The 23,997-nt window shown below is 48.2% G+C and overlaps 1 protein-coding gene across 4 annotated transcripts; it reads right to left on the reverse strand.

The window, feature by feature from the left end:
• Positions 1 to 16,226: 16,226 nt before the first annotated feature.
• SOCS2 (suppressor of cytokine signaling 2) lies at positions 16,227 to 23,688 on the reverse strand. Of its 4 annotated transcripts, none has more exons than XM_084794795.1 (3): positions 22,199 to 23,688; positions 19,382 to 19,742; positions 16,227 to 17,615 (listed from the first exon to the last, which is right to left on the reverse strand). In XM_084794795.1, exons 2-3 carry the CDS (start codon positions 19,518 to 19,520, stop codon positions 17,158 to 17,160), a joined length of 597 nt encoding a protein of 198 aa, XP_084650921.1. In that variant the 5' UTR covers positions 19,521 to 19,742; positions 22,199 to 23,688; the 3' UTR covers positions 16,227 to 17,157. The 4 variants fall into 4 exon arrangements, with proteins under 4 accessions (XP_084650921.1, XP_084650919.1, XP_084650920.1 ...); XM_084794793.1 differs by lacking the exon at positions 22,199 to 23,688 and adding an exon at positions 21,169 to 22,158; XM_084794794.1 differs by lacking the exon at positions 22,199 to 23,688 and adding an exon at positions 20,565 to 21,121.
• Positions 23,689 to 23,997: the final 309 nt, after the last annotated feature.

Below are 23,997 nucleotides of genomic sequence, written 5' to 3' on the forward strand. Positions count from 1 at the left end.
TTAAATATTAAAAAGGGCTTTTAAAGAAACACCTTGTAAGTGCTGGAGATGTGAAAGGCGGTAACTTATATAAATCTGAAATATCCGTAGGATTACGTGCTTTTGAAAAGCTTTCAACAAGCCCTGCCCCCCCCGCCCCCCACCCCCCCCCCACCCCCCCACCCCCCCCACCCCCCACCCCCCACCCCCCGCGCCCCTAGTGGGTACCTCTTTACACCAAAAGTTCCACGGCAGGAATTTACTCCATGCATATACTCCCATAAGTACACAGGGCACTCATGAGCCCAGAGGCTTTGATACACTGTTGTTTGGGAGGGCAGAAAGTGTGAAACAACCTAACTGTCCACTGGTGGGGAAACCAAGCCAGCCAGCAACGGGTGAACTCATGGGCTGGAATATGTTACAGCTGTTGAGAAGAAGAGCCTGAAGCTACATAAAAACATGAAAAATCTGTACAGACCCCAACTAGCAAACCTGAGAAGCAAATTACGGAGCAGAATGTGTGCTTGGTACAGTTTGCCTGTGCTTTAAAAAAAAAAAGACTGATTAAAAATAGATGCTTCTGTGGCATTAGAAGGAACATTTGAAAGTTTTGTTTGTTTGTTTTTCGAGACAGGGTTTCTCTGTGTAAACAGTTCTGGTTGTCCTAGAACCGCTCTGTAGACCAGGCTGGCCTCGAACTCAGAGATCCGCCTCCTCTGCCTCCCAAATTCTGGGATTAAAGGCGAGCGCCACTCCACGCCCGGCTTTTTTTTTTTTTTAACCAATAGGTAACAGTATCTTGGGAAGTGGGTGGGGTGTGGAAGGACGTGGGCCATTCCATTCCCCTGCTTTAGTGCTCTGCTGAACTAGCTAGGTTTATTATTTGGTTTTTTCCGAAACGAGGTTTCTCTGTGTAGCCTTGACTGTCCTTAGACTCTCTTTGTAGACCAGGCTGGCCTCGAACTCACAGCAATCCACCTGCCTCTGCCTCCTGAGTGCTGGGATTAAAGGCGAGCACCACCATTGGCCGGCGCTAGATTTTTATTTTTTTATTTTTTTAAACCTCGAATGTGTTGCTTTCAGAGTATTGAGAAACTAGTTAATAAATGTTTATATTTTACTCTGAATTAACAGAAACAAGAAGGGCGCTGTGTTAGGAGATAGTGGCAGCCACGTTCCAGAACCTCATTTGTGGGAGGGTAACATGGGGACCAGGGGTGGGGGTGGGGAAGACTAGGGGAAGGCGTTAGTTAACCCGTTCACTGTAGAGGAAAACATCAAAGCGTACGGTGTGCGCTCAGTGCCACGCGCGCACTCAGTGATGTCTCCTCAGTAGCTGTGGCCTTACATAAGCGCCCGCCCCTACCCCGCGACCCCCCAAGACCCGCCGGGCTCCGGGCGCCAGCAGGAGCTGGCACGCCGCAGACCCACTAGGCTCTGCACTCCCAGATGCCGCAGACAAAGAACGCTGCTGCGTCACACGGTGGCCACCTCAGCCCTTTCCTCTCTCCTTCGCTAGGGTGAGCCTGGGACAGGGTCAGCCCCCTGCAGGAAAAAAAAAAAAAAGGAAACTATAGAGATGTCCCCTTCCGAGGTCACACACAACTCACACACGTTTCCCCCTGCTGCTATCTTGATCCTTCGCCCTTAACCAGTTCCTCGAAATAGCTAACGCCGGCCTAGTCCTGGCTCCTGTTTGTAAATCAAGGTTGAGCTTGCTTCAGTCGCCAACTGGAGCCGGTTTTTTGTAGCTGCTTTGAACAGACCAAAGTTTCTCTCCCGGGCCTCATTAACCTACTAATTAAATACCATGTCTTTCAGAAGATCTGTATCTTTTTTTTTTTTTAAGCTTCTTCCAAATCTAAAATATTTACTCCCTGCTCCCTAGCTGAAGCATATCTCACGAAGCTGCTTTTTTGTTTTTAATTGTCATTTTGTTGCAGAGTTATTATGCTGAGGCTTAGATGCACAGCCAACAAGCAAAGACTTGTTATCCATCCACGGGTGTTAGGAAGAAGCCAGGGAGCTCAGAGAAAAAGTAAGTCACATATCACCAGGTTCTCTCTCTCTCTCTCTCTCTCTCTCTCTCTCTCTCTGTCTCTCTCTCTCTCTCTCTCTGTCTCTCTGTCTCTCTCTGTCTCTCTCTCTCTGTCTCTCTCTCTCCCTCTGTCTCTCTCCCTCTGTCTCTCTCTCTCTGTCTCTCTCTCTGTCTCTGTCTCTCTCTCTCTCTCTTATTTCTTCGTAAGAGCCTCTTAACTCGCTTTTCAGATGCTTAGGATACAAATGAAGAAAAAGCCTGTGATTTGCATTCCTGGACTGGGAAGCTAACTCTTCAATAGTCCGTTTCTCCCAAACCCAGCTCCGTCTTGCCAAAAAAAAAAAAAAAAAAAAAAAAAAAAAAAAAAAGCAAGAACAGCAAACAGCAATCAAACCTTTCAAGGCTAACAGGAGTCGTCCCTACCAGACTGAGAAATGTTAGAAAACAGAGAGGAAAAGGTGCCCTGTTTTCCTAAGTTGTGGGACTAATCTGATGTCGGTAGCTGAAACTGCTATTTTCCTTATTGGAAAAAGTCCAAATACTCAGTTATTTTTGAAGAAAGGCCGTCTAAACAATCCAGGACTTTGTCAACCTTTCAGCTTTGGCACTCACAGGATGTGCTGTGAACAGCCCTCAAGACTGAAGTTCCTTTATTTTTTTTAGCCACTTGAGAAAAAGTTTTGCCACAACGTTCTCGTGACACGAAGTCCTACAAATCAGCTTGGAAACGTCTAAATGTGTTTTTCCTAGGGAAGAAAAAAAAAAAGTGCCAGACATCGGATTTTATCTGGCAACCATCAGACTATATCAGACCGCAAAACTATACATTCCTGGACCCACATGAGGCATGGGAGGGACCTGCAGCGAACCAACCCAAGATCTCAGCCGCTGTGGCATCTGCAGTCCACAGCCCAGGCAGCAGAGCTGACACCGACCCCTGCTACCCAGAGCTCACGACAGCAAAAAAAAAAAAAAACCAAACCAAACGGTGGGTGGGACATTTCTTACTCACCTTCTCTGTTTCTGGTTTGTAAACATATTCTTTAACTCATGTCACAGAAAACAACACAGAAGCTGTCATAAATTTTTTTTTTTAAATTTCCAACTGCAGCTTCTAAAACTGATGTTAAGGACTGATAAATACAGTGACCTTGAAACAAGAACTGTCTTCAGAAAGATTCAGTCTATTGCGGGTTCATTTCATTAGCACCTACTGTGAAAGACGTAGTGGGGGCTACAGACTATGGAGGATGGTCTGCATACAACTTGCCCTCCGGCCAGAGGAGCAGAGAGGCTCAAAAGGGGGAAGGGCCCAAGTTGGACCAGTCCTGTATATGGAAAAATGCAGGAGGTGGTTCAAGGTCAGCCTCAGTGACACAGGCAGATCAGAGTCAGCTTGTGCTACTTGAAAGTGTCTCAGAACAAAAGTAGGGGCTGACACAGAGAGGAGGAGAGCCAAAGGGGCCACTTAGCAGCAGGCTTTCCTTACTTGACTGTCGAAAACACAATACATGTTTTACTTGAGTGAAATTTTAAAAGGTGGCAACAGGGAAAAAGGAAAAGATGTAATAGGCACATAGGCATGAAAGGATGCTGCTGCCAGGAGGCCTCTGCCCTGTACAAAGAACACAGGCAACTAAGCTATGCTGAGCCCGAGGTAGTCTTCCCCTGGGAGGGGCACACCTATCGGTTACACAATACCAAGTGGCCAGCCCTGAAGACGTAAGCACAAGTAACACTGTCCAGACTAAGAAGGGTGTATTTATATATTTAGAAATACATGTGTATATAGATATACATGTATGTATGTACATATGTAATAACACTTAATGACAGAAGAGGCTAGGAATCTGAGTGAGAGCAAGGAGGGCAGCAGGAGAGGGCTTGGAGGGAGGAGCAGGAAAGAGAAAATGATGTAATTATATCAGGATCTAAAAAAAAAAAAAAGAAAAAGAAAAAAGGAATGTTACTCCCACCAGAAGGTTGAGGGGCAGAGTGAGGTTCCTCTGGCCCTCTCCTTTGCCTCACAGCCTTGACCCACTAAAGTCATTGTCTCCGTGACCTTCCACACACCCTGCCTATGTCAGCCTCAAGCTGCGGTGAGCGTGCGTGTGAGTGGAAGTACAGTGAAGGCTATGGGCCTTCTCAGAAAAGTGTGCTTAAATCACACACACACACACACACACACACACACACACACGATGAATAAGATCAAAATATAGAAGGGAAACCATTTTCTAGGTTGTGACACAAATAAGTGCATCTTACTGATTCCTTAAATAGCGAGATGCAGCAATACATCTAACGTCCACATTACCTTCGGTTGTGTTTTCTGGTTTTGTTTTCTAAGTATAGCAGGTATTTATGATGGAAGCACTAACTGTTATCCCATATCAAAATAGCAGCTCTCTGTGGGTGGTGATCTCACGCCCTCTGCGGATTCTGCCTCAGCTATGGCAACACTCACATTTGAAGGAAAGGCTCTGCTCGTTGAGAAGGTGTTGACGATGACTGGATGGCCGTGTAAGCTGTCTCTCCAGTGAGGCTCATGACCCCTTGCATTCTGTCTTTGGGTCCCTTGCAAGTCTAGGTATGAGGCTGAAAGGCTTTGGCGCCACGCCTCTATACTCAAAAGGCTTGGATGGTTTTCATTTCCTGGGTAAATGTGTAAACAAATCTGAAAGGCAGGCAAAGCCCATAGCACTTGTCTGTCTTCCCGTCTGTCAGGAAGGCCATCTTAAGTTTCAGGTCAGAAGTCACTGCCTCCCTGAAGTCTTCCTTGATCTCCTCAAACAGTGCTCCCAGGGTGCACTGTTTTTCCTGTCCACAAGTGTCTTTGTATATCAAAGGGGGCTGGCTCCAGGACCTTGTACAAGACACCCCAAACCTCAGATGTACACAATGCAAAATGCAGGGCAATTTCATATAACTCAAGGGCAGATTTTTGTTTTGGTTTGGTTTGGTTTTGGTTTTTCAAGACAGAGTTTCTCTGTGTAGCCTTGGCTGTCCTGGACTCGCTCAGGCTGGACTCGAACTCACAGTGATACACCTGCCTCTGCTCCCAAGTGCTGGGGTTAAAGGCTTGCGCCACACCACCCAGGGCTCTAGAAAGCTATAAAACGAGTACTTTTCATGCCGTAACCATGTCAGACCTAGCAATCCCAGAATTCAGTGGAAGATGGCTGTCTGTTGAGACACAGCATATTTTTCTGATTATACAGCTGCTTTCTGGAGAAAAAGATGCCAATCTGCTTGTACTCCAAAACAGAGTATAGAATTCAGTTGTTGGAAATCAGAATTCAGCCCTCATAAGAGCAAATTTTAAATCGGTGGTTAGATACCGGCTTATCATATAAAGTCCATTTCATTTATAATGGGACTAACAAGGCTTCATGGTTGGTTGAAAATTGATTTAAAAAAAAAAGTTTAGTATGGCAAAGGATGCCTGTAATCACAGCACTTGGGAGGTAAAGATAGAAAGATCAGGAGTTCAAGGCCAGCCTCAGCTACATAGCAAGTTCAAGGTCAACCTGTGCATGAAATGATAGCTAAAAAAACAAAACAAAAAAAAACTTGTTAAAAAAATGATACTATTCAGCATTGTTGCCAATTAGGTAAAAGAGTAAACACTGGAGGTGAATGAATATATAATTTATTCGTGTTAAATTAATTTCCAGAGGGTGAAGACACCAACAAGACATCATTGAAGAACTCAGCTCTTGACAAGCCAAGGCTCCACCTCAAAGCTCCAGGCCTTTCCCTTTTGCTCTCAAATGACTCTCAGAAAAGAAGGTGTTGTTCACTACTCGCTCAGGCTTCGAAAGACCAAAGTGGGGAAGATAAGGGCACAACTAAAGCATCTATATGCATCCTGGCAAAGCTCACCCAGGGCCAGTTTAAGCCACCTGCGAGAGAAAAGAAGGGTGCCCAGCCAATCATTTGTTTTCTCTATCTGGAGATGGGGGTAGGGGGTGGAGGGGTGGGAGATGTAGGAGGGAGTAAGGAGGGACTGAGGATGGGGGGGTGGGTGTTACCCTGCCTCTTCTGGTTGTGCTGCAGTTGAGGTATTGGTAAGTGTGAATGCTGGTAGGAGATGTTCTGGGATTTCCTTTCCCATTGCCTCAGCATTCTAGAATCATCCAAGGGGTTTTGAGTGACTAAGAGCCTTGCTGTTGACCCGACAGGCTCAGATGTAGGAATCTTTGTAATTTTTGTTTTGTTTTGTTTTGTTTTGTTTTTCGAGACAAGGTTTCTCTGTGTAGCCTTGCCTGTCCTGGACTCACTTTGTAGACCAGGCTGACCTCGAACTCACAGCGATCCGCCTGCCTCTGCCTTCCGAGTGCTGGGATTAAAGGCGTGTGCCACCACCGCCCGGGTGAATCTTTGTAATTTTAAAGATACAAACCTCCACCATTTTAAGTCATAAAGCATCTCGGGCTGTTTGTTTCGCAGCAGGGACCCAGCCTGTTAGGGCAGATGCATCCCTGGTGGTTTGAATGAGATTGGTCCCCCACAGACTCATATTTGCATGTTTGCTTCCCAGTTGGGCCATTGGGAAGGATTAGGAGGTGTGGCCTGGTTGGAGGGGTGTGGCTGGGAGCAGGCTTTGAGGTTTTCCCATCGCTCCCTGCTGCCTGTGGGTCAGGATGTAAAGCTCTCGGTTCCAGGATCATGCCTATCTTCCTGTGAGCCACCACGCTCCCCACTATGATGATAATAGGTTAACCCTCTGAAACTGTAAGGCAGGCCCCCAGTTAGGTGCTTTCCTTTATGAGAGTTTCCTTTGTCGTGGTGTCTCTTCACAGCAATAGGACAGTGACTAAGACAGCATCCTTCATGGAATTCATCTCCAAAGAAAACAAAAGGGATGGCTGGAAAGAGACGATGGGATGTGGTGACACTGGCTAGAAAGGAAAAGGTTAGGAAAGGGGAGCAAAGGACATAAACTTAGAAAAGAGAGTCTTCTAGCGTCAGTGCTTGGGATTCAAGGCAGATTCTGTAAAGTACTAATCATACTGTATTTAGACATCAGGTAAAGTCATGACATCTTAAAATTAACCACACGCTAAGTATTAGCTACAGCTCTCTGGCATGCAGCACTGAGCAAAGGTATGGTAAGCTCACGAAGAAAACAGCAAGCGTGAATAAAGGTCTAGGGGTTTTTTTGGTGTTTTGTTTTGTTATTTTGAGTCAGGCAGTTTTGAACTCGAATCCTAGTTCTCTGTTTTAATAATCTAACCTTACTAAAACATCAGCCTCCTTATCTCTCTAAAGTCAGCTCAGTGGTTTGCTGTGTGCCCTCGGAGAGGTCATCCATGGTGAGCAGCGAGGGCAATGCCTGGTATTACTGAATTGTGCTTTCCAGCCAGCTCTCTGGGACCCAAGAGGCAGTGTGATTGAGAAGCCCCGCCTGACTCCCGTGCTTTGAACATGATAACATGATGGATTCCATGGGCTTCACACACAACTTCACCATGACTCCCCCTTCCCCTGCCCCTGCTGCCACCATGACTCCCCCCCCCAAACCCCCACCCCCTCACCCCCCTTAGGCAGCTTTTAGCTATTGCTAGGCACAATGATTTGATCTTGCACACCTCTGTCCTCTCCCTGACTGCTGTATGGGTCTCTTTTCTACTGGCTTAACAGACAACCCAAGGGTGAATTAAAAAGAAAAGAAATGTCATGAGCCCACAGAGAAAGCCAAACTTACACCTCACTCCCCCAGTGACTAATTTCCTGCTGCAAGAATTTATTCCATGAGAAAAGTGCCGGGGCTCTACCACCTTTCACTTCCATCATATTAGCAAGTAAATTTCAACCTGACTCTCTCTTGGGTCCTTAAACCATAGTGGTTGCCAAGGGAAGAAGTGGATGCCCCTGCAGTAAGACAGATGCCGGAGGAACCATACATGATGGCGCACACTATAGTCCCAGCTATGCAGGTGGCCGAGGCCAGCACCACTCATCAAGCCCAGGTGCAGAAGGCCAAATACAAAAGATGGCGGGGGGCTAGAGAGATGGCTCGGTGGTTAAGAGCCCTTGCAGCTCTTTTGCAGAGGACCAGGGCCACAGATCGATTCCCAGCACCCATATCAAGTGATTCATAACTATCTGTAAGTCCAGTTCCACGTGATCTGTGCCTTCTTTCCTTCTGGTCCCACAGACACACATATAGGCACACATACCATATATGCACAAATAATAAAATAAAACTTAAAGAAAAATAAAGATAAGGATAGATGGGGCAAAGCTAGTTTTGGTGTGAAAGCTGGGGGCGTGGCTCTATGGTGAAGCATAGAGCAAAGCCCAGGGCTTGGTGATGAGGAGAAGAAGAAATTCTTTTAGGTTTTAACCAAAGAATCTAAGAATCTTCTTAACACCTTCCAGAGAGTTGGGGTGGTGTTTTATAACAAATTGTAACGTTTGTAACAAATTGCTTGGCTAGTGAACACAAGGCTCAATGACCACCAAGCAAAAATTAGAATAATCTATAATTGGAGAAATTATCCTTTGCCTACACTTTCCCAAGAGGCCAGAGAGCAGCAAAGACAGTCCTCTCGAGAGCCCCCCAATGACCAAAACTCATCGCAAGAGTTATTAGGCTAAGTACCGGTGTGCATCAGAGCCTCCTCCATTACAACCACGTCTAAACGGTCCACAGCCCAGAGAAAAACAATTCCTCTTACTATACTATACTAAAACGAGGCTCTACTGATTCCAATTGTGAAAAGGAACATAGATAGATAGATAGAGAGAGAGAGAGAGAGAGAGAGAGAGAGAGAGAGACAGACAGACAGACAGACCAGACAGACAGACAGAGACAGAGGAGACAGAGAGAGAAGGAGGAGGGAAGAAGGGGAGGGAGGGAGAATTTATTTCCCCAAATAGAAGTTAAATCTATGCTAAAACTCAGTCAACCTGAGACCACGCCCCTCCCCCAACTGAATACGGAGTTTGCATCTCCTGTCCCCTCCTGCATGCAGTGACATCACTTCCTGAAATGGACTGAGTGCAGAACATTAGGACTCCAAATTCTACATTTTACAAATGTAGTGAGACTTTTAAGAAGCTCAATGTTTGGTCCGAGACAAAGCAACTAGTACTAGCTCTCCATCTTTTGGTTCTCAGGTGAGAATGGTACCCGCTGTGCCACGGATCCCTGCTTTCCTGAGAATGCAGTGATAGCCCAACTCGTTCAAAGTGGAGGCTGTTACCAAATGGAAAGCTGCCAGACCCCAAACTCCAAACTCTGGACAAACCTGAGCCTGATGACACAAGAAGTCACTCTCTGCCTCTCCACTCCTCACAAGCACCTACTTCCTGCCTGCCTGCCACATACCCATCACTCTGCCTACATCCACTTTCCTGTTTCCAAGACCCACACCACCCAGGGATTCCAGAAGGACAGTTCACAGCACAGGCCTAAATCAGTTGTTCCCTCATTTAAGGAACGTTTCCTCAGACTAAGAGAGGGGAAATGAGTAGATGTTACCAAGTGTATAATATAAAACACCATGCTGAACCTTACTGTGTACTATGATTATGTGCTAGTAATGAAGAAATCCTACTGGAACAGGAGGAGGGGAGGAGGAGAGAGGAGGAGAGAAAAAGAAGAGGAAGAAGAAGAGGAAGAAGGTGAAGAAGATGAAGAAGGAGAAAGTGAAGGAGAAGAAGAAGAGGAAGAGAAGAAGAAGAAGAAGAAGAAGAAGAAGAAGAAGAAGAAGAAGAAGAAGAAGAAAGAAGAAGAAGAGGAAGAGCAGCAGCACCACCAGCAGCATTTTATCAGTTCCCTACGACCCACTGGAAACATCGAAAGTTTTCATCAAGAAAGGTCAGTCTCAACCCGCTCTCTGACAGCACATCCCCCAAGCCCTTGCCTCTACTCTCTTCAACCCCATGACCAAAAGTCTTCCTCACTAGTCCATCTGAAGACCGCTTCCTGCCTTAATACCTATATAAGGTACCTGCTAAGAAGCAGGTTCGGGAGCTCTTAATTACAAGGTAACTGTGGTGGCTATAGCCCTGCGTTCTGCAACATAGTATCCATCCAGGAACCATTTCTAGTCCTACCGTAGAATCTCTGAGCAGAATTCCTGAACATTAGGCTTTCCATTTTCAAGTTTCTGTTTTATTTTCAATAAGAGGAGTATACGATGCCTCTGGTTGTTATGGAGACAGAGCAAACTACTGAATAAATGTGAAGCCAGTGTTCTCCATCTCATCAGGTAAAAGGGGTTCCTTTAATGTAAGAGGATTCTTCTTCTCTGGGTTCCTTATGAATAAATAGAACGGGTGCCCAGGAAACATCGCCAGGAAGTCAGGGGAGGGGGGAGAATACAGGTGTGTGGGGGGGAATAAATGAATATAAATAGAAGCAAAAGTTAAAACCCTGAAATATTAGGCCTGGGCGAGTATAGAAACTGGTCCCAAGACTTTGAAGATGGGGGCTGGAGAGATGACTCAGATGTCATAAGTATTTGCTGCTCCTCTGGAGGACCTGAGTTCAATTCCCAGCATCCACATATGGTGGCTCACAACTATAATCTTCTTCTGACCTTTCTTAGGTATACACACACAGACACACACACACACACACAAACACACACACACACACACACACGCAAAGAATATATTTATTCCAAAGGCTTGAAGGATGCCCATCCTTCCCAAGTCTAAACTCTGTAGATAACACTGAATGATAAGGAAAAGACACTAGATCAGAAAGTGCCAGGTCTACCAGTAAAAGGCAGCATTCCTAATATAAAAGTGGAGCACAGTTTTGAATAAAGTGATTTCCACTTCAGAGAAATTAGTTCACCTGGTAGAGTACTTGCCTGGAGTGCAGTAGGCCCTGGTTTCTCTCCCCAGCACCGCATTAACCAAGTTTGACAGCACACACACAAAAATGGAAGCAGGAGGAGTAGAAATTATCGCCCTTATTATACAGGGAGTTTAGGATACCTAAAATCCTGTCTCAGAAGGATAATTTTTCTCCTAAAAATTACTCACTCCCACCCCACCTTAAGAACTAGAATTGGAGCCGGGCGTGGTGGCGCACGCCTTTAATCCCAGCACTGGGAAGGCAGAGGCAGGCGGATCGCTGTGAGTTCGAGGCCAGCCTGGTCTACAAAGCGAGTCCAGGACAGCCAGGGCTCTGTGTAACAGAGAAACCCTGTCTTGGAAAAAACCAAAACCAAAGAGAGAGAGACTGAGAAGCAGAATTGATACAAAGGATGCTAGATCTAAATTGGTCGTAGTCTCGTGAGAGGCAGGAAGGACCTAAATGACAGACTCGGAAGAGCCCCTCATCACTCCGCTGAGGCATCGTCCCTTTATTTTTTCCAGTTGCTACTCAATACCCTTAAGTGAGAAGGGCCAGGAGACTAAGAAGCCATTTCTCTGCCAGTGGCTTCAGTAAGTGAGAATGAGCAGAGAGAAAGCAGAAGCTGCTGAAAACTGCTGACTGGATATATTCATGGGTCTCTCTTACACACACACACACACACACACACACACACACACACACACACACACACACACGCCGCTTTCTCCACCCTTCGTTACTATAGATAACGGAGAGCCGGTAAGTAGATAAAGAGTGCAAAACGCAAAATGCAATTCCTGACCAAATCCAGAATTCGTGTCTGCTTCTTAGATACTCGGAGAAAAGAGGGCACGCTGGAAACCTGAGAGAGCGCAGTTCATCGAGATAGCAGAAGTCCAGGCAGGGGGAAAACAACTTCCCTGACCAACAACATGGGGAGGGTTTTCCTGAAAGACCAAGATCACAGCGACGCAAGATCAAAATCTAAACAGAAAAAGGGCTGCCAAAAGAACGGAAGGGGAAAACCATTTGGCAAAAAGGCTATCTTTTTATCTTAACACGACTGGAAACTGGGACGGTCTAGGAAAAAAAAAAAACCTATGAAGTCCTGTGATGATTTAACTAGCAGATATGTCTCATTTCTCTGCTGTAAAGGGGCTCCCTCGGAGGAACTTACCCTTAGACAGAAGAGGAAGGCAGCTGGCATTATTTTCTTAGCTCTCACCAAGACTCTTGGCTTGGCTTCCCCTTTTCCCTCTGCTCCTCACTGAGACGAGGCCACAGAAGTGCCGTAATCCATCAAAAAACCGTGCTCCTGCTTTAGGGCAACGCTGTTTTCTCTAAGTGAAGAATGGAGTTCAAAGTGAGAGTTGTCTATAAAAGCAGTTTTATTTTTATGGTTCAGTAAATGTTTATTGAAGTGAGTCCCCTTCGCTGTGACAGCACTTGGCAGATCCAGCCTCCCTTGTGGACAGAGCTGGGGTTAGGGTTAGGACGACATCACGCCTCTGCTTTTAGCTGACCTGCCAGCCAAGCATTTGGGACAAGGAGGCTTTTAGGGGCTGACTCTAGCAACAGCTGTCACTTAAGCTGAGTGTGAGGCGAGGTGACCTAGACTGAAGCCACAGAGAGGAAAAATTGGAGAAAATCTTTTTTTTTTTTTTTAAAGGCGGGTGAAAATGAGAAAAGGAGCAAACCAAAGCTAGAAGGGTCACTCTCGGCTGCTAACAAACTGAAGAAGGGCCTTCTTTCTTCCTCCCCAACAGAGCATAAACTAGTGGAAAAGGAGCCTCTGGTTGTTTAAATAAACAAGTTTTTAAAAAAAAGTGTGAAGTGCGGTGTGGGGGGATTGCCTTTGGTTTTAAATCCTGAACAGAGATAAAGAGAAACAGACAAATTTAATCCTAAGGACCCTAAATCTGTCAGTTACCTAATTCCAATAGACTATTGTTTCCCTGGCTCATAATACACCCACCAAGTATTCGTCTAATAGGCTAAAGGAGAGTGTTGTGATAAGAAAATGAGACAGTCGGGCAGGAACTGTGTCCAAGAGGGGAACAAACGCCACCACAGACTCCTCTGGTGCATACAGGAGAGTAGGCGGTCACCTGGGCCCCATGGCCCTGTGTGGGTTACATCCGCCAAAGGGTCAGTGAGATCACCAGACAGCAAGGATGGGAGGGCTGTGGGTTTTAAAACAGCAAACAGATTAGAAACACCCGAGATGGACTGAAGATGTAGCTCAGTGGTAGACTGCTTGCCAAGCATGAGGAAAGCCCTGTGTTCCTTCTCCAAAACTACAAAAAAAAAGAAGAAGAAGAAGAAGAAGACTGAAGAATCCAAATTAATGCAAAACTCTACAGTGGATCAAGACATGTTGAAACCCAACAGAGGAGCTAATCCTTGAGAGTTGGGTAGAAGGAGCCAAGAATTGAAAGTATCCCACTATGCTGTTATTCCAAAGCCTGATTTTTGCATGTCAGAGGAAGAAAAATTTGAGCTACGTCTAACTGCTGCTAAGAAGAGCAGAGGCAGTTTGAACAGAAGGCAGAAGTGTGGAGCTTTTGCTGATGTGGAACCGAAGAGCTGCGTTTGAATGTTGCCTCTTTGCTGGCTGTGGCACAGGCAGACGTCTGAGCCCTGAGTCTAAATATTCCAGTAGTATAAAGAACCTAAACCATGTGTTACAAATAGTGTGTCCCAAACTCCCGGGATCCTAGGGAGTTAACAACTGGACGAGGAGAATATAGGCCTCCCAGGGAATGGCAGGCCCAGAGCCACATTCCTTCACTGGGAGGGTGAAAAGATCGACAGGACCACTGGGAGCCAGAGAGGCTTCAGCCCAGCTGTTAGGTCCACAGCTCCTCGCCCCCTCCTGCCCTGTGCCCAAACCCACAACCAGAAGGGCACAGTCTGCTCTCAGGACATTCCATCCCTCGGATTACTGGGTGACGTCTCTGTCTCCTACCCTCCGCCAAAGCAGGCTACAATTTTCTAAAAGCAGGAGAAAACCCGTCCCAAGAAAATAAACAGCGTGGAACAACCAACAGTCCCTTTCTGTCACCTATTCAGATTACGTAATGACAATGAGGTCAAACTTTCATACCGACAGCCAGCCGTAAGAAAGACCTCCAAGTTCACACAAGCCAGAGCCCCGTCGTCCCCGTCCCTAAAAAGCAGCTGTCATTGCCACTGTCAGAGGAGTGGCATGCTGTGCCTTCACCTCTGCTCACTCAGAACAGCCATTTAAGTTGGGGGGGGGGGTGAGGTGGGGGTGGGAGAGGGATGCACAAAGCCTGTACAGGAGATCTACAAACAGCAACAACTAAAATGTCAGTAATAAATATGCTTACTATCGCTTCACATTGCCCCACCCCCCACCCCTGCCCCATAGAAAGACAACACTGAACAATTCTTCCAGCTTCCGTTGAGGATAATTTAGGCGAACGCGTGCTTGTTTCTGTTGTAAAATGGGACAGTCGATGGTAGCAGCCACCCAATAACGGGGCAAACGTCCTCCCCTCTTTCCCCCACCCACCCACCCCCGTTACTCCTTCACCACTCATCGTAAGCCCCCCTTTTCAGGGGTGTTCAAGGAAAAAGCCATCGACAAGACTGACGGGAGCACTGGCGAGATGTCTCAGTGGGTAAGGATGCTCGCCAAGCAAGCGTGAGAACCCGAGTTCAATCCACGGGGCCCACACAGGCAAAGGAGAGAACCGACTCCTACAGGTCTGCTGTCCTCACGCGTGATGTGGCACGTATGTGCACATGCCCACCCACACGTACACACATGCACAAGCAAACGGTTTCTTGAAAAGTTGACTAGAATTCCACAGAGAGAGCACAACTCTAAGATAAACTGTACTTAGTGTGGTGGAGACAATGGTTAAAAAGGCTGAGAGTTGCTATTCTAGCCTGCTCTGGACCACGGAGAAACAGTCAGCTACTATAAGTACTGTACTTTGCTCTTTCCATCCTTAGGAGGCTCCAATGAGATAATATGGATAAAGTACCGAGTAAGAAGCTGGCACGCAGGGAACTCAATAAATATTAGAAACTGTAAAGCAGAAACACTGTCCCCCAAGGCTTAATCAGGAGGATTGGAAAGATAAGGCCATCAGTTTCACAGCCCAGTGCAGAGGAGTCTTTGCTGTCCCCAACTGTAGGCCCCTTGGTGCGCTAATGTGCAACTCATAACTACACGGGCACTTGTGCCTCACTCCCAATATCTGAGAAGTGACAGGAGACCTGTCAAGGGGTTCCACAAAGCCCCTTGCTGCCAGGGAAACGTCAGTGTGTGAAAGGGAGATGTGAAGAAGAAAATCAGCATCTTAAACACCGTAATGAAAAGGTTAGTGCCCCACCATTAACCAGAACTAACTCTTGTTTGAATATCCTAAGCTACACCCAGCAAGCCTAAATAGGCTTAATTATTTCCTCCCAGGGGCAAAACTGTTGGAGAACTTGAAAAACAACAAGGTGAGGTTTATGTGAGAGGCATTATTCTGTACTTTAGAATTTTGTTATGTGCTCAGAGGGTACACATGATACCCCGGGGTTCACCTTTCACCTGGCAGACTGTAGTCTATGGCTTGGCAGGAAAAATGCACAGGGTGATAAGAAAGCCAGTGTCTAGATTCCAGAAAAGATGGCTCAGTGCGGCAGTCGTGAGTCCATGTGGCAAAAGAAAAAGAAAAAAAGAAAAGAAAAGAAAAAAACCCTGCAGTTTTTATTTAGTATCGCATCTATTTGACTTATTAAAGATCAGACCGTGGATATAATTTTTTTTTAACCATTTCTAAACCGTTCTTTTTGGAAATACAGAAGGAACGAGGATTTCGCCCATCCAACTTGCTCGCTACCGGGCTCAGGCTGTCTGATAATTCCTAGTTTGTAAACTATGCTTTCTAAAGCAGGAAAGGCAGGTGTGGCCCTTATTTGGAGGCGAGCAAGTTAATGTTCTACCCTGTGCTGATTGCTTGGTTTATTTCACTTGACATAAGTTTTTTATGACAACCTTTTTATCATCACGGAAATGTACATCTGCAACTCAAAGTAATAAGTGCAACTTGTAAAAAATCAGAGGTGGTTTTTTTTATTACTATTATTTAATACATTCTAATCAAATAGTAACAGCAGTAAATAAACACTTTGAAAAAAACAGGCAGGTACCCCCCCCCTACATCTGGAAGAGAAGTAAGTCATAGTATTCTACATGGTAGAAAGGAGACAGCTGTTGATGTCCGTGGTCAGACAATTCAAGGACAATTTGGAAACCTCCAAAGCCATTTCCAAACAAACAAACAAACAAAACCCAATGGCAATAGGTTAGGACCCACGGCTACATCGAGGGGGGAAAACGTCTCTATCTACATTGGGTTGTTTTTTTTTTCCGAGGATTGAGTTGCACCTGTATAGTGTGACAATTCTTGTCTCTGCACCAGTTTGAAATAGTTCTGAAGTAAGGCTGCCTTGAAATGGATTACTACAGTACTCGCCTGTGGGGGAGTTCATACATGTAGTAAAAAGACAGATATAGGATCTCGTGGTGACTTTTTTTTTTTGATTGATTTGGTTAATTGCATAAAATGAGGGATTAAATACAAGCATGTTCAGCTTAACAAAACCCCTACTAGATACATCAGAATGCAAAATAAAACACTCTAGCACAGATCAGTCACCAGGCATCTAGAAGTGGAGCTGAGCCTGGGTCAGCCAGGGTCTTTTCCTCCTTCAGAAATCCACACGGAACTCTTTCTCTCCTACGGAGCTTGGTCTTCTGACCCAGTGCATAGGAACCCCTCCCCCCCCCAAAAAAAAGGCAAGTCATTCTGATAGAATAGTCCCTCGCCTTTCCTTGGGCCATTTTGTTTTTAATTTAAAAGGGTCATTTGGTATTGATCAGCCATAGGAAAGGAAGCGTCGTTCAGATGAAACTACTTAGGGGGGAACTTTAAGATTCCTAGCTACATCTTCACGCCTTTAAATTAGATTTGAGCTCAAGTGTCCCTAAGAGAGAATTCTGCGCAGTTCTCCGGAGGAAGGCCTCCGGGTTCTCTTTTACATAGCTGCATTCGGAGATATTCTATATGAGGCATGTGTTTTTAAAAAGAGAAATACTTCAGCCGGGCGTGGCGGCGCAAGCCTTTAATCCCAGCACTCGGGAGGCAGAGGCAGGCGGATCGCTGTGAGTTCGAGGCCAGCCTGGTCTACAAAGTGCCAAGACAGCCAAGGCTAACACAGAGAAGCCCTGTCTCGAAAGAGAGAGAGAGAGAGAGAGAGAGAGAGAGAGAGAGAGAGAGAGAAACACTTATACCTGGAATTTATATTCTTCCAAGTAATCTTTTAGTCTCGTTGGTAAAGGCAGTCCCCAGATGGTTCCGGTACATTTATTAATGGTGAGCCGGCAGAAGTGCTGCAGAGTCGGTGCTGACATGTACAGGGGTTTGGTCAGGTACAGGTGAACAGTCCCATTCCGAGGGGCTTCCGGGCCTGTCCGTTTATCCTTGCACATCTGAACATAGTAGCCAATCAGGTGGACCACACTGTCAAACTGCTTTAGCTTAGACTTGACGCATATGATAGAATCCAACCTGAATTTCCCATCCTGGTACTCAATTCGCAGGTTAGTCGGTCCGGCTGACGTCTTAACAGATATAGTTAGTAGGTAGTCCGAGTGTGAGCTGTCTCTAATCAAAAAAGTCCCTTCTGGCGCCTCTTTTAACTTCTCTTTGGCTTCGTTAACAGTCATGTTTCCCCAGTACCAGCCTGGGGTTTTCATTCAGAAAGAAAAAAAAAAAGAAGGGAAAGCGAAATCGTTATTACAAGACTTTTTAGAACACAGGCTGTACTTGGCAGGACTCTTTCTAGCTGCTTTGTTTTGTTTTGAGACAGGGCCTCATATAGCACAGGCTGGCCTCCATTTCACTTTGTATCCAGGGATAGCCTGGGAACTTCTGGCTCTTCTGCATTCACCTCCCAAGTCTGGGGGTTTCCAGACCAGCACCACCATGCTAAACTAATTTTCCTTGTTATACCTTTTTTTTTTTTAAGTGTCTGTGAGTGAAATTTACCAGGGCCTACCATAAATCTTTTGGTAGGTATTTAATAAAAACTTAAGTCCATTCTTGGCACAACTATAAACCAATTTTTTTCTTTCTAAATGATTTTCTGTAGCTCTTCTTTAAACTATGTTAAGATTATCTTCTAATGAGCCAAAAGAACTTTTGCATCATGATAGACATATTGGCTGACAAAAAAACAAAACAAAACAAAACAAACAAACAAAAAATCCCCCAGGATTCGGTACAGTTTAACTGAAACAAAACCTAAGTAAATTAGAAATAAATACATTAGAAGTTAGGGGTGAAAGTGGAAAACCCCTCTCCAGTAAATACGAATAAAACTAGACGCAACTTTTTTGAATGGCTAGTTGCCCCCAGACCTGTTAAAAGCCAGAAAGCACTACTGTTGACTGCTTTGGTTACAACTAGCTAGGTTTCAGGGTAAGAGGGAGCTCAGATATGTAGCACTCTTCAGTTTACAGTCTTCACTAGATTCTTTTGGACTTTGCCCTGGTTCAAATTGTATTACAACCCTTGTTCTTTGAAATCTCTATTTGATTCATCTTGGCCATGTTCGCATCTCACTTACAAAAGTCACTCAAGACACTTCGTTTAACAAGTTTGAACAAGGTGCCCCCCCACTTCAGTCGACAGCCCCCCTCATACACGGAGCCCCCCCAAAAAAACACCACAATATTACCGGGACTCTTTCCCAAGGAGGGAAAGCTGAGGGCCGAAATTTAAGACTATAACCTTTAGTCCCCCGCTCTCTCCCAAGGTCTACTCCTACCAAAAGCTGTCTTGCCCTAAAGGTAAGCTTTCAGAAACTAGACTGAAACACCCGAATTGTTTTGAGCTATTGGGAGAAAAATTACATATATTTTTTTCCCTTTCACATGCAGAAAGCCGCTGCCGCACTGCGCCTGAAACAAGCTGTACCTGGAAGCCGTCCTGGCCAAGCGCCTTGCGGGCTGCACCAGGCCAGGCTACCCCGCAGCTGCGCTCCACGAAGTCTGCGGGTCTCCGACCTTGGCCGCCAGCATGCCGGGCTGCGGCTGCGCCTCGGAGCCCAGATAGGCGGCATCACAACCCGCTCGCCGCCTGAGCACCCTGCGTTAAGGGAGGCGCCGGCCGCTTTTCTCCCACGCGGGTGCGAACCCGAGCGCCTAAGCCCGAGCCCCGACCAAAAGCACCCTAGAGTCCTCTGCACTGGGAGACCATTTCCAAGAAGCCAAAGTCTCAGAATCCCTCCACTTTGCATTTGTCACCACCTACGCTCTGGTCGAACCGGCCAGCATCCATCTCTGCCGTCCTGGCTCAGGAGCCGGGACCGGACGCGAGGAGACCTAGTTCCATCGCTTTCAATACTCCCCACCTGGGCCCGCGTCCCAGCCTCGCTCTCCACCGCCGCCTTGGAGGGGAGGGGGGAACACCGCATCTTGCACTCCTCCCCAGCCTCCTGCTCCCTACCTGTTTGACTGAGCTCGCGCAGGGCCTTGGCCAGCCGCGCTGCCTCTGGGCACTGCTCCTCGGCCGATCCCCCGGTCCCCCACTGGCTCCGCGTCCTGTCCGCGCCATTCCCGGAGGTCTCCAGGCACCGCAGGGTCATGGGAGACGAGTCAACACGTCAGAGGCAGGTGGTCGCCCGAGCTGGGGCCAGAGGACCTCGAGTCCTTCTTGGAAGTCACAGGGTACCCCAAAACGAGTCTGTACGGGGTGTCCGAAATGGTGGCGGAGGGGGAAGGGATTGGAAGCAGCTGGATCTTTCTCTCCAAATTCCGGCAGAATGGTGTGGCAAAGTCTCTCGCAGACGCGGTCACCCACAGATCGCCTGTGAAGAAAACAACAGGGCAGAGATTGGGTCAAACCAGACTGGACCCCAACAGCCAAGGTGGGGGTGGGGAAACAGACACGTGGAAAATCCCAGGGACTCCTCCGCCTGCGTGCTTCTGTACCATTTAACCCCAAGCATCCAGTTAACGCCCTGCCCAGTTCTGGGGGGAGGGGGGGCTGGTAAAAAAAAAGCTGCTATCCAAACCACTAGAGTTGGCCTGAGTGGAGGGGTGAAGAGGGAGACAGAGTGAGGGTAAACAAGGTGTTTTCCCGCCCAAGAACTGTGTGTAGAAATGACACAGAGGCAGCCTAGGAAGCGGTCACCTGCGAGTCGGGATAGGCCTTTGTTTTGGGCAAGTAGTTTAAAAACACACACACACAAAACCATAATAAATGCAAAGAACATGGCAGTTCTCTGCACTTGGCATTTCTATCCTACACTTCCAGCAGCCTCAGGGCCCTAGGGAAGGATGCATCCGGCAAAACCTGGTTCCACGCCCTAAAGCGCCGCAGGGCTCCTGGGTCGCCAGCCGAGGGTGCTGCGGTGCGCTAGCACTGCGCCAGCCGCTGCATCCCGGCCTCGGAGACAGCCTCGTCCCTACTCCTGCCGCTTCCCGGAGCACGCTCCTGACAAGGACAGGGGGGCGCAGAGGAGGTCCCTCCGAAACCCTGATCGCCGCTCCAGCAGCTGCCGCCGCGGGCGCTGTCGAGGAATCGGCCGGAGCGCGCAAGCCCCCGCCGGAACTCCAGATGAGGCCGGGGCTGAGCCGGCGTCTGAGAGCGCAGCGGGACTAGCCATCAACCAGCACTAAGGTCTTACCTCCGCCGCGGCGACTGCCGCCTCCGCAACCAGGCAGCTTCCCCAGCGGACATGGGGCGGGGGAGCCGGGGTGAGGAGGGGTGTCTGTCTGAGTTCCCCGGTTGACGTTTATTTGCGGAACGAGATGCCCCGGGATGCCACCGGCTTTGCGCACGGTAGAAGCAGCCGGACTTTTCTGCCCCAAAAGCAGACAAAAATCTCAGGAATAGTTGCCTCGCTACCCTACGCCCCAGGCTGACACCCTTGCTCGCTATGCGGGGTTTCCCTCCAGCTGCGGCGGAGGAGATGGGAGAAAGAGAAAAAGGGGTGGGGTGGGGGAGAGCAAGGGCGGAGGCTGGGGCGGGGAGGAGCGGGAGATCAGGTTATTAGGATTATAAATTTGGAGAGCAGTTGTTTGGGGGCGGGGGACCCGAAGACTTCCCGAGGCCGAGAAGCAACCCGGGAGAGGAGGCTATTGAGTCCGGATGGGACAGAGCCCCGACTTGAACTCTCCCGGGGCGCCCTAAACAGCGGAAGCCAGGCAGTCCACCGCTCCGGCGCTCGCCCCGCGGCCCTCCCCGGCCACTGTCCCCTGGGCGGAACCTTGGGGCTTCGCGAGCGGTACCTGCCGCAAGCTTCCGGGCTCGGGGCGCAAGGGATCTTGAGGCCACGCGCCTGGAGCCCCAGCGCGCACTGTCCGCGACCCGCGCAGCGTCGGCGGCTGCGGGAGGAAAGGCTCATGCTTCAAGGGGAGCCCAAGGCCCGCGAGCCGCAGAGGCGGCGAGACTTGGCAAGAGTTAAACGTCTGTCCCCGGAGCAGAGTGTGCGCGCGACTTCCCAGCCCGACGCGCCTCCTTTGCTCCCCGCCTCCCGCCCCTAGCGCCCCGCCCGGCCGCTGCGGAGGCCGCTTTCCAGGAACTTTCCAGGAATCCGCCTCACGTGACCGCAGCCCCCGCCAGCGCTTTAAAGAGGCTCGGGCTCTAATGCGCAGGCTTCAAGGGAGCCCGGTTTAGAGCCGGTGCGGGTGCTGGTGGCTGCGGTGTGCAAGCCTGGGACTCCGCCCTCCTCTGACCCTGCACCTCGGGGTGCTCAGGGACAAGTAGGAGAAGTCCCCAGCCAGTGCCTATTAGGCGGCCAGTGGCTGCCCCTGTCCGCATCAGCTGAGCACCACGAGTCTCGCGAATAGCAGTAACCCCTCTCTCCAGCCAGCCAGGGAGGAGGGGACTTTTATTCCAGCCATCCACACCACCGTGCGCCTGCCAGACGCGACCCTCCTCCGTAACTGGGTGCGTGACAGGCATTGGGGAGGGGGCGGGGCTCAGAAGTCGGTCCCTCCTTCCCTAAGACACACAGAGCCAGAGCAAGCTGGTTACGGCCCAAGTCGACGACCACTCCCAGAGACCTCTGGAAGTGACCCAGAGGCAGTCCCCTCCACCAGCGTCCTAGAAGGCGGAGAAAGAGCGGAGGCCAGTGCCCCCTTAAAGCCGCGCGCACTGCTCGCAATCCCTCCCCCTGGAGCTCGGGCCAGTAGTCCACCACGCAAGCCTTGCCCAACTCCTCCTTTCCCCCTCCGCTCTACTCCAGTGTGTCCTTACCGAGGCCCCGAGAGGCCCCCTCGACCCACCTGCTTGGTCTAACAGAGGAGGCGCCCTTACCTGTGCCCCCGTGGAGTGCAGGGTGACAGAGCCCAGTGCTTTTGTCTATGTGATGCCCTGCAAAGCCGAGGACCCGGAGTTCGGATGGATCCCAGCACTTCTTTCCTACTGGGACCCTCACCTTCCATCTGGCTTCCCAGCCTGCATTCAGGCACACTGGCCCCTGAAACGTGACCCACTTTAAATGTGACCTACTTTAAAAAAAAAAACAGGAAAACAAACAAACAGAAACAATACTCGTGGGAAAACCGGATTCAAAATTTCGATAACCATTTTTCTTTGAATTACTATTCTGTTGCATCACAGCTCAAAAGCTTGAAAGGTCAATGGCCACTTTTTGCTGCGGCTGTGGCTATGGGGAAGTTAGGTAAGGCAGGCTAGGTCTCAGGGTGGGGGAGGCGCTGTTTCCAAGCCTTGCCTGGTGCCCCCCCTGCCGGCCATGGACGGAAACACAACCAACTAGCTCCAAAACCAAGAGCCCTGGACCATTTTTTTTTTATCCGCAGTAATTTGTTTCTCTTAAATAATTCCGTGCAGTTACAGAACGGTGGATGAAAGAGGTGATATATAACCCGGCTTACAGAGGTTTTGTCAGCGATGAATTCGTGTGTGCGTGGGGGCTGTTTTCTTGGAATCTTTGATGGGAAGGTTGGCGCTTACTCAAGTTGTAGAAAGCCTGTGCAGAGAAGTGAATGACTGAGCTTTACTCTCTTTAGATCCCTAACCTTTCCTGTAAAATTAAAAGCAAGCTGTTAGTTTGCTTTTTTTGGTGGCTCACGCCTTTAATCCCAGCACTCAGGGAAGCCGGGGCGAGCAGATCGCTGTGAGCCTAGGACAGCCAAGGCTACACAGAGAAACCCTGTCTCAAAAACAAAACAAAACAAAACAAAAAACAAAACAAAAAAAAAAACAAAGCAACACCACCAAAGCAAGCTGTTGGTGAAAGGTTACCATGATGGACAAGTCAGCTCCCGATGGAATTTCAGTGTACTCAGAGGCCCAAAATAAACCACTGAAATGTCTGAGGTTCACTAAGGTCAATGTTTTCTTTGTTTTTTATTTTATTTTTTAAAATTTTATTGTTATATATACAGTGCTCTGCCTGCATGTACACCTGCCGGCCAGGAGAAGGCATCATATCACATTACAGATGGTTGTTAGCCATCATGTGGTTGCTGGGAATTGAACTCAGGACCCCTAGGAAGAGCAGTCAGCACTCTTAACCTCTGAGCCATCTCTCCAGCCCCCAAGATCAACGTTTTCTATGTGGATGGTTCTTTCTTGGTAGAGAACCTCAGAGGAAGGGCCTACCCAGGCTTCTGTACACCTAAAAGGTTTATTTGTGTGTGTATGTGTGTGCGTGTGCAGCGATTAAATTAATTAATTCCTATTTAGTTGCCAGTTGTAATAAATCTCCCAGCTGTGTTACTTTACTGATCACTATGACCAAACACCTGACAGAGGCAACTTAAGGGATGAAGGATTGATTTTGGCTCATGGTTTACAGAACACAGTCCAAGATGGTGGAGAGGGCCTGAGGCCTGCAGGACTTCGTCCACAGAGGCAGGAGTTAGTGGTACAGATGGCCGAAGAAGAGGGACAGGAAACAGGAATAATTACTTCTACCTCTCCCTGGCCTCACACTCCAGCAACCCACCTCCTTCAGCTAAGCCCTACTCCTAAAGCAGGGATTTTGCAACCTTCCTAATGCTGCGACCCGTTAACACAATCCCTCAGGTCATGGTGACCTCCCAACCATAAAATTATTTTCATTGTTATTTCATAAATATAATTTTGCT

The sequence above is a fragment of the Acomys minous genome (assembly GCF_964271855.1).
Source record: "Acomys minous genome assembly, chromosome: 9".
NCBI classification, from domain to species: domain Eukaryota; kingdom Metazoa; phylum Chordata; class Mammalia; order Rodentia; family Muridae; genus Acomys; species Acomys minous.